Source organism: Aulonocara stuartgranti (assembly GCF_965226115.1).
Source record: "Aulonocara stuartgranti genome assembly, chromosome: 8".
NCBI lineage: Eukaryota > Metazoa > Chordata > Actinopteri > Cichliformes > Cichlidae > Aulonocara > Aulonocara stuartgranti.
This window is the reverse complement of record NC_138959.1, coordinates 880001-890000: the sequence shown is the minus strand read 5'-3', so window position 1 is coordinate 890000 and position 10000 is coordinate 880001. Positions and strand designations below refer to the sequence as shown.

Genomic DNA, 10000 nt, shown 5'->3' with positions numbered 1-10000 from the left:
AGGGGCCGATGGCGCGATATGGCAGCCTCGCCTCTGTCAGTCTGCCCCAGGGCAGCTGTGGCTGCAACTGTAGCTGCCTCCACCAGTGTGTGAGAGTGAATGAATAGTGGCATTGTAAAGTGCTTTGAGGTTCTCGAAAAGCACTATATAAATGCAATTATTATTATTTTAATTAAAAGAGGAAATAAATAGAGACCATGAGCTCTGTCACACCTGAGGTCATACATACAGCAAACATAACTGTTAATCATGCAGTTGTTCCAAACTTCAGATTTAATTTGCATCCTTTTAAAAGAGGCTCTGAGGTAGGGAACATCTCATTTAGTCCACCACCTGCTGCCTCCACTCCTCTCTTCTTCTGCCTCTTCCTCAGCTCCTTCATTTGCATCTCTTGTGGGTGAAGCCAAGACACGAGTAACGAACTCGCTTTGAGAAATGACAACAGGAGGAGGAACACCGCTGAGTTACAGACAATCTCAAAGGAGAGAAAAAGACAGGAAGTAGCAGCAGCTGAAACACAGCTGATGTGTCTAATGTCCAATTTGTTCTCTAATGTTTTCTATTGTTTTTGTATACATTCATCTGGTTTGTATGTATTTCAGCTGTTTGTTCAACAGTTCTGTTGTACATGTACAATGACAATAAAGGCTATTCTATTCTATTCTATTCTATTCTATTCTATTCTATTCTGATAAAACAGGAAATGGTTAAAGCAGAGATATGGGATGAGAAAGGTCAGGGAAAGGGAGGCGAAAACTACAAAACTGAAAAGAACCAAAAGTAACTGAACCTCCGAACCATAACAGCAGGTTATAGACGGCACCGGTGGGACTGTTGGCTTGTAATTGACGTGCTCTTCAGTTCCAACTGCTTTCCTTGTGTTCCTCTCAGGTAAATATTTCAGATTTACACTGATGGATGTCAGCGGAGTTCTGTCAAGGGAAGCCAGGCAATGCCTGTCTGTGAAATCTACCAGTCACGGCTGTTTGCATCCATCTTTCACATAACTGCCATCTTGTGGCCACAGCTGGTCCTTGTCTCTGGAAGCAGAATTAACTCCACCTCTGGCTGGGCCTTGGGGCCTTGGGTCCTGGTTATTGTGTCGCCAGGGTTGTGAGTGGGTGCATGGGGCTCAGCCCTGGTGCGGGGGACCTCTAGTGCATTGGCCCAACTGGAGGGCTCTCTAACTGGTGGGGAGGCTGTTACATCTTTTCAGGAGGTCTCCTCTCTCCAGGAGCTCACTCTGCAGGTGGGGGAGAGGTGGAGTCTGGGAGAAGATTGGATGATGGGGTGGGTGCAGTTTTTTATCTGCGGTGGGGTCGGGTGGCCACTTGCCCCTCCCTTGACGACCACATTACTCATACTCTCATAACACATACAGTGGGGCAAAAAAGTATTTAGTCAGCCACCGATTGTGCAAGTTCCCCCACTTAAAATGATGACAGAGGTCAGTAATTTGCACCAGAGGTACACTTCAACTGTGAGAGACAGAATGTGAAAAAACAATCCATGAATCCACATGGTAGGATTTGTAAAGAATTTATTGGTAAATCAGGGTGGAAAATAAGTATTTGGTCAATAACAAAAATACAACTCAATACTTTGTAACATAACCTTTGTTGGCAATAACAGAGGTCAAACGTTTACTATAGGTCTTTACCAGGTTTGCACACACAGTAGCTGGTATTTTGGCCCATTCCTCCATGCAGATCTTCTCGAGAGCAGTGATGTTTTGGGGCTGTCGCCGAGCAACACGGACTTTCAACTCCCGCCACAGATTTTCTATGGGGTTGAGGTCTGGAGACTGGCTAGGCCACTCCAGGACTTTCAAATGCTTCTTACGGAGCCACTCCTTTGTTGCCCGGGCGGTGTGTTTTGGATCATTGTCATGTTGGAAGACCCAGCCTCGTTTCATCTTCAAAGTTCTCACTGATGGAAGGAGGTTTTGGCTCAAAATCTCACGATACATGGCCCCATTCATTCTGTCCTTAACACGGATCAGTCGTCCTGTCCCCTTGGCAGAAAAACAGCCCCATAGCATGATGTTTCCACCCCCATGCTTCACAGTAGGTATGGTGTTCTTGGGATGCAACTCAGTATTCTTCTTCCTCCAAACACGACGAGTTGAGTTTATACCAAAAAGTTCTACTTTGGTTTCATCTGACCACATGACATTCTCCCAATCCTCTGCTGTATCATCCATGTGCTCTCTGGCAAACTTCAGACGGGCCTGGACATGCACTGGCTTCAGCAGCGGAACACGTCTGGCACTGCGGGATTTGATTCCCTGCCGTTGTAGTGTGTTACTGATGGTGACCTTTGTTACTTTGGTCCCAGCTCTCTGCAGGTCATTCACCAGGTCCCCCCGTGTGGTTCTGGGATCTTTGCTCACCGTTCTCATGATCATTTTGACCCCACGGGATGAGATCTTGCGTGGAGCCCCAGATCGAGGGAGATTATCAGTGGTCTTGTATGTCTTCCATTTTCTGATGATTGCTCCCACAGTTGATTTTTTCACACCAAGCTGCTTGCCTATTGTAGATTCACTCTTCCCAGTCTGGTGCAGGTCTACAATACTTTTCCTGGTGTCCTTCGAAAGCTCTTTGGTCTTGGCCATGGCGGAGTTTGGAGTCTGACTGTTTGAGGCTGTGGACAGGTGTCTTTTATACAGATGATGAGTTCAAACAGGTGCCATTCATACAGGTAACGAGTGGGGGACAGAAAAGCTTCTTACAGAAGACGTTACAGGTCTGTGAGAGCCAGAGATTTTCCTTGTTTGAGGTGACCAAATACTTATTTTCCACCCTGATTTACCAATAAATTCTTTACAAATCCTACCATGTGGATTCATGGATTTTTTTTTCACATTCTGTCTCTCACAGTTGAAGTGTACCTCTGGTGCAAATTACTGACCTCTGTCATCATTTTAAGTGGGGGAACTTGCACAATCGGTGGCTGACTAAATACTTTTTTGCCCCACTGTATAGGGCGTTGGGGGTGGGCACGTCATACCGCGTCCAGAGGACGGTCTGTGTATTCAAACCCACCTCTGGCGCTGGTGCCCAGCCCTCAATTTTAAATGCATATACACACTGAGGGTTTTCGGGAGGAGCCGTGCTGCTCTCTGGCAGGAAGCACCATGCCGTCCTGTGTTTTAAATGCACTTGAGAACAGCACGCAGCAACACTACATATGAGCGGGCGGAGGGAGGTTTGGGGTCTTCACTCACCCCGGTTCTGTTAACCGTCAGACTGGGATGCGGGGCCTCCCTGCTACTGCAGATAAGGAGGCGGTCCGCTTTCCTCCACCCCAGAGAGAAGGGTTACACCTCCTGGGTCCAGGTACGGTTTGCCCCTCTGGGGGCGGGGTACCTGCACATGGAATATACGGTATGTTTGGGGAGTGCGACTGTGTGCACAGTGTCTGTTTGTGTCTGTCTACACGTTGGGTGAGTGCCGAGTGTTTGGTTGTGTATATGGGGTGGGAATGCACGTCTGTGTCCGCGTGCGCCTGTTCGTCTGTGTCTATATGTCAGGTTGGGTCTTAGACTCCACCTCTCTGGGAACATCTCAGGCCATCCAAAGTACGGAGGCCGATCTCCCCTCACCACACTCCCTGCCGGTGGCTGATGCCCTCAGATGTTGGTGTGTTGGTGGTCCTTGTCGACTGGGGCTGGGCGCTCATGTATGTATGTTTCTTCCCCCCTTTCTCACCGTCTCTTCTCCCCTCTCTTTCTTTCATTCTGTCTCCCAGTCATGTCTGTCCCGTTTGTAACAACTGAAAACAAAATAAAATAAATACATAATTATAATAATGTTCAATCAAATGGACCAACATGGCAAGGCCATGATGATCCACTTGGTAAAGTAAATCCGCTCGGCCTTTCTTGGCCTTTCTTGGCCTTCAGACAACAATTCTGATGCTAAAGATCCAAACGGGACAGACAAAAAAGAAAAAAAGAAAAAAGAATGAACTCCACCTGATTATGGAGCCGCTGAACTCCGTGTGGGGTTCATGTCATCGTGGTTGTGTCTGTGTCCTGTTAATCGGACAACACTAAGCTTGTCAAGCATCGTGTTTGCACATGTGCATTTTTGATGAACCTCTGGACTTTGATGGGAGGCTGATGGAAGATTAGCGTGTAGCTAATCTGTCGCTAAGCTCTGCTTTCACTGCTCTGACATCAGTACGATCTGCACTTTGTGTGGAAACACAGCCAGCGTTAGCAGGTAAACAATCACTTTCATTTATCATGTGAACCACCTCAGCCAAATAATGAGCTAATTCATTTAGCACCTTAGTACTGAAAGCTTTAATTATGGGGGGGGGGGGGGTACTTTCATGTACTAATTTCATGACAGAAAGAAAGTGTGAAATCATTTGTCCCAGACGGGGCTCCGGCTTCTTTGTCTGTAAGTTCCTGTTAATCATCTCCACCACTGGGAATAAAAATCCCCCAAACTGCAGTCAAACTGTTTAACACCTGTGTGCTCATTTAAAAATCAGCACTTTGTGTTTGTTTTTTCTCTTTGAGCTCATTTTATGGAAGAAAAGAAAAGAAAAGAGCTTCATATGCTGCGCTGTGTGTGTAGTTAGCTGTGAGGCCCAGCAGGGGGCAGCAGGAGCTTCACTCTGCAGCTCCACTCTGTGTGTTTAAACAGTCAGACACAAAGTGAGGGCGCTGTGAAGGAGGAAAAACGGCCGACAGGTTCACCTGCTCAGGTGACACACGAGCGCCACCGCAGCACGCACAGGTGAGTTTGAGTGAACAAAATGTAACGACTCACTCTCTGTCGATGACCAGGCAGGTGACCGGCTCCGTGGCAACCACGTTGGCTGTTCTGACATCCTCCCTGTGGACCACACACACACACACACACACACACACACACACACACGTTATGCTGAGGTAAAAGGCTGATTGCACAGCAGTGGCTCCGAGACTGCACCAGTGTAATGAAATATTAATGAAGTGCTGTTTTCCTGTACGAGCACTGCTTTCATTTCGACTCACAGATCCTTTAGAGGCATCTGTCATGGAGGAGACCTCGCTCTGCTCCCAGGTTTGTCGGACGGTGGGAATCGTGAGAGCGTGACACCTCAAGGCTCGAGGCTAACGAGGGGGAAACGGATGGATCGGTCATGCAGAGCAGACCCTGACAGACCGAGTAAGAAGCTTTTATCGCGGCTCGGGCTGCTTCATACTGCTGCTGGACTCCTGACTGCAGCTCACACTTTAACAGCCTTCCCTCACGTTCAGCAGCTGGAGGGGCTTCCCCCTGAACATCCATCAGGCCAGACAGCTTCATGTCCTGCTGCTCGCTGAGGTCAGTCGACCGGCAGGTGCTGGTGCTTCCTGATTGGTTCTGGGATGGCCGCCCGCTCCCTAACAGGGTTCAGGTCAAGAAGGAAAACACACCTGTTCTTGTTCATGTTTCACTTGAGCTTCAAGTTTGGTTCACGTGTTAATTTGGAAACAAACTCAGAAACCAAACCATTGTTTTCCTGCTCACTGAACATCTGAACACTTTCAGCTCACCTCCATCTTTAAACCTTCCCTTTCACTCATGTTGCTCTCCCTCTGACCTCTGACACTTGTCTCCACCCACTCCACCCTGCAGCACTTCTTTGATCCCTGGTACTTAAACCCATCCAGCTCCACCACCTCTCATCTGTCTTTTTCTGAATTTTTATGAAATTTGTTGCTTGTGGAATTTTGAATTATGTCTTTCAGGGTTCAGCGTGCAGCTCAAAGACGCTTCAACGCAAAGGGAATCAAACCGACGACCTCGGGCCACAAATACCCAACAGATGAGAAAGCTTGCACCTTTAATTCTTTTGATTTTAAAAAGGTGACGCTTGCGCTGTGTTGGGTTGGTCCACATGACGGAGCGATGCAGGTGAGTCCTCCGAGGTTGAACGTGGACTTTGGCCTGCGGTGAAGCTGCAGCGTGGCCTTCAGCCTCCTGCTGTCTGAATAAATGAGTCAGTGTGAGCTCCTTCCAGCTCTTTACAGAAAAGCTCTGAGACCGAGGCGCTCACACTGATACAGACACTCGCAGATGGGCCGGTGTGTGAACGGCGCTCCGCGGGGAAACAGAGAAACACTTCAAACCAATTAGCAGCAGCTGCGATGATGGCAGGAGGTTAGCAAAGCGCACACATGTTCCGACTTCACATGTGCGGACTCCGACACGCCTCATCTCGCTCCACCTCGAAGCTTCTGAGCCGCCAACGCCAGATTCTCCTCCAGGTGTTTTAGCTGAGATGAAATCTATTTGGACAGGACGTCCACATGCTGCAGCCGGTCCTCACAAAGATGGGAAACAAGCGTCCCATTAAAGTGCTCCCGGTGACCTCATTTCCTGTCAAACTCACTCAGAGACGGCGTTATGAGGAGCTGAAGTATGTCCACCCTGAATGACCTTTCACCTGTATACCTACAGGATGTGTGTGTGTGTGTGTGTGTGTGTGTGTGTGTGTGTGTGTGTGTGTGTGTGTGTGTGTGTGTGTGTGTGTGTGTGTGAAGGTGCAGCCCACAGAATCCTAAACATGTCGGTGACATCATCATCCTCCCTGCAGCGCCACCATCTGGACACTGATTCTGCTCCTTCCCACCTCCCATCTCACGTCACCCTCAGTCTAAAACCAAACGTTTTAGCCCCTCCCCCCTTTTCTGACTGGCTGCCCCTGACAAACAGAAGGTTTGATGAACTGTCAAAAACATTTTGTTTTGTCTGTGTGAGCTGACGTCTTTCAGGGCCGTCAGAGTGAACTGAGCCGCACCTTCTGTTCTTCAGAGCGAATTTTAAACCAGCCTAACGTAATAAAATAACATATTTGGGTCACGTGACCTTACCCCTGTAGTGCTCTCTCTCCAAACCAGTCTCCCTTGACGAGCTCCCTGAGGTGTACAGGCTGCTGGGTGGCTGAATCCCCCTGGGTCACATTCACCTGTGAGGATGTATTGGATGAGGATGAGCGGGCAGATCAGTCACTAGGAAACGAATGAGAGGAAGACGAAGAGGAGGATGGACTGACCTTCCCTTTGCTGATGATGAAGAAGGTGTCTCCTCGGGCTCCCTGTCTGATGATGTACTCTCCATCCGAATAATGAGTCTAAACCCAGAAGACAGCATCTGATTGGAGTATTTACAGGCCCACTCCCACAGAAGAAGACGAGGGGGCGGGTACAAACTCACCTCCTCCATGACATCCGCCAGTTTGCTGAGAGTTTCCTCAGGAAGACTCTGGAAGGTGGGAACGCTGCAGACACAGACAGGAATGATTCAAACTCAAAAGTTGGAGTTTGTTGTGAAAAGATAATAAATACGAGATGAATGGAGCCATGTTCCTCATCACGGAGTCTGTTTGTCTGACCAGAGGACCAATAATGCAACTCTGAGTAACCACTGTGGAGGGACGGTGAGTATTTGTGACATATACAAAAAGCACAGACTTTTAATCTTCAGCTGAGCTTCTGATCGCTCCGCTGATTCAAACAAACCGCTACAAAAATACTTAAAGTCTGTAAAACAGAAGAGCCGACGACAGCGAAGACGAGAATACGATCACGTTATGAGACTCTTTCTATTTCTCACTGATGTTATAGTATATATTTATATTATCACATTTATATTATTCATAATGTGAATATTATTACAACCTGAATTGTTCTGGTAAATACATCAACATATTTATTCCATTTTAGTTTTGAAATGTTCTCATTTATAATGAATGAATGTATTTCTCACAGGAAACTGGACTCTTGGTTGGTGTCCTTCCTTAAGACACATCTGTGGACAGCTGTGTTGAAGTTTACCTACATGTGCTTTACTTTCACCGACTAACAGACTAATAAATAATAAATACAATTAATAAACAAAATAAGCTTTGTAAGCCTGAGAAGGTTTCTGGGTTTACTTGTAAAACTTTTCCTAAACTCTGGCATTGTTGACTCTGTCATCGACTTTTAATGGCAGTTTCTCACCTCTTCAGGAAGTCCATGTACTCGGCGTGTTTGATGAGTCCGGTTCTCATCATGATGGTCTGGAAGCACTGCCGGTCGATGGCCCACAGCTTCACATGGGTCAGAGCTACAAAACACACATTTAGCATCATGAGCGCATCGACAGCTCCGCGTCACTTTGACTCAGTTAAAGGAAACATCCTGAAAGGATGCAGAGGGAAGGATCTGTGGCTGCTGTGGAAACACACACTCCAGTGTGTACAGCCAGTGATGGTGTGTGTGGTCTGAAAATGACACACACACACGTGATGAAAGTTTTGTGTCAAACACTCTGCACAGAAATTTCTTCATAAGAATTTTCTTCCAGAAATCCCTGAGGCAAAGTTGTTGCTTAGTAACATGAACCATTACAGCTGCTTAAAGTCCAGCTTGTTAACAGCAGCGTGCGCATTAACAGCAGCGTGCGCATTAACAGCAGCGTGCGCATTAACAGCAGCGTGCGCATTAACAGCAGCGTGCGCATTAACAGTGCCATACACATTAATAGCAGGTGGCTGTTAACAGTGGCGCACTCATCTACAGTGAAGCGCACATTAGCAGTGGTGTGCTTGTTAACAGTGGCTTGTGCATTACCAGCGCTGTGCATGCTCATTTACAGCACCATGCTTGTTAACGGGAGCACGCTCATTAATAGCAGCGTGCTTGTTAGCAGCGGCGTGCTCATTAACAGCGGCGTGCTCGTTAACAGCGGCGTGCTCGTTAGCAGCAGCGTGCTCGTTAACAGCGGCGTGCTCGTTAACAGTGGCGTGCTCGTTAGCAGCGGCGTGCTCATTAACAGCGGTGTGCTCGTTAGCAGCAGCGTGCTCGTTAACAGTGGCGTGCTCGTTAACAGTGGCGTGCTCATTAACAGCGGCGTGCTCGTTAACAGCGGCGTGCTCGTTAGCAGCAGCGTGCTCGTTAACAGTGGCGTGCTCGTTAACAGTGGCGTGCTCGTTAACAGTGGCGTGCTCGTTAACAGCGGCGCGCTTCATTTGGTTAACAGATTTCAGCTCTTTAAAAGTCACATCTCTGACTCATGTTTTAACAGGAAGTCTTTGAGCTCATTAAACACAGTTTGTCTGCTCGTTACCAGCAGAGCGTTTCAGAGTGCATCTCACGTCCTCGACTCCAATTAGTCGTGATTCGATCCATTAATACTGAATATCTAATAGATCTAATGCAGCCTGAAGGAAGTGTTTGTGCCAGAGATGCTCGGTGCTGATAGTAAAAACGATTACACCTGGAGACGACGACAAACGGCTCATAAATGTGATGCCGTTTATTTTTCAGGGACTGCTGGATCAGATTGACTTATGCTCATTATAAAGGTTTACTCTGAGTTACAGAGAGCAGAGGACAATACCAGAGAGAGCACAGTCATTTCAAACAGACCAATCACTGTGTAGGACTGGGTCCTTTTTCTCTGGAGTCTCAAATCTGCGTGCTGACATCAAGATGACGCAGGTTTGATTCCCCAGACAGTCGTAATGTTGAGCCAATGAGAGGAGGACAGAAATGAGGCAGTAAGCGATACTCTGATATCAGAATTAAATCAAACTTCAGAAAGAGAGGAACCCGCTGGCTGTGATCAGTGTCTGAGCGAGGACCAGGAGCTGCCAGGTTTTACTACCTCTGCACACAGCTCACGCACCTGATCTGGTGTATTTGGTGCATTTGGTACGTGGTGGTGGGTCGGTATGAGTGTTCAGGTTCAGGTTACTTTAGGGGTCGTGGGAGCTCACGCTGTCAGTGTGGATCAGGACGCTTTCAACATGTAATCTGTTAGCCATCCCATAAACTCCAGCACTGATGCTGAGACTGAGGCGGTTGCCATGGGTACAAGTCATCCACCTGAAGTTGCTGGCAGTTACCGTGGCGATGCAGAGACTTGCTCAAACTTCCTTCAGTTTAATGAGCGGAGGTGTGAGGAAACACGAGCACACATGGATGGATTTTCTGTATACAGAAAAGTCTCACTCTTACTCCCACACT

At 47.7% G+C, this 10000-nt stretch overlaps 1 protein-coding gene across 7 annotated transcripts in view; it reads right to left on the bottom strand.

Annotated features, from left to right (window-relative positions):
* Nucleotides 1–10000, bottom strand: part of LOC309713485 (cGMP-dependent protein kinase 1-like) — an 80681-nt gene that overhangs the window by 16540 nt on the left and 54141 nt on the right. For 6 of the 7 annotated variants that reach the window (XM_082545129.1, XM_082545127.1, XM_082545125.1 and 3 more), the window contains 5 exons: nucleotides 7991–8096; nucleotides 7203–7266; nucleotides 7042–7119; nucleotides 6860–6954; nucleotides 4788–4853 (listed from right to left, as the gene is read on the bottom strand). In XM_082545129.1, coding sequence (XP_082401255.1) covers nucleotides 4788–4853; nucleotides 6860–6954; nucleotides 7042–7119; nucleotides 7203–7266; nucleotides 7991–8096 — 409 coding nt within the window. Of the gene's footprint in view, nucleotides 1–3607; nucleotides 3700–4787; nucleotides 4854–6859; nucleotides 6955–7041; nucleotides 7120–7202; nucleotides 7267–7990; nucleotides 8097–10000 lie in introns of those variants that run through there. The other variant, XM_082545131.1, reaches the window with a different exon arrangement.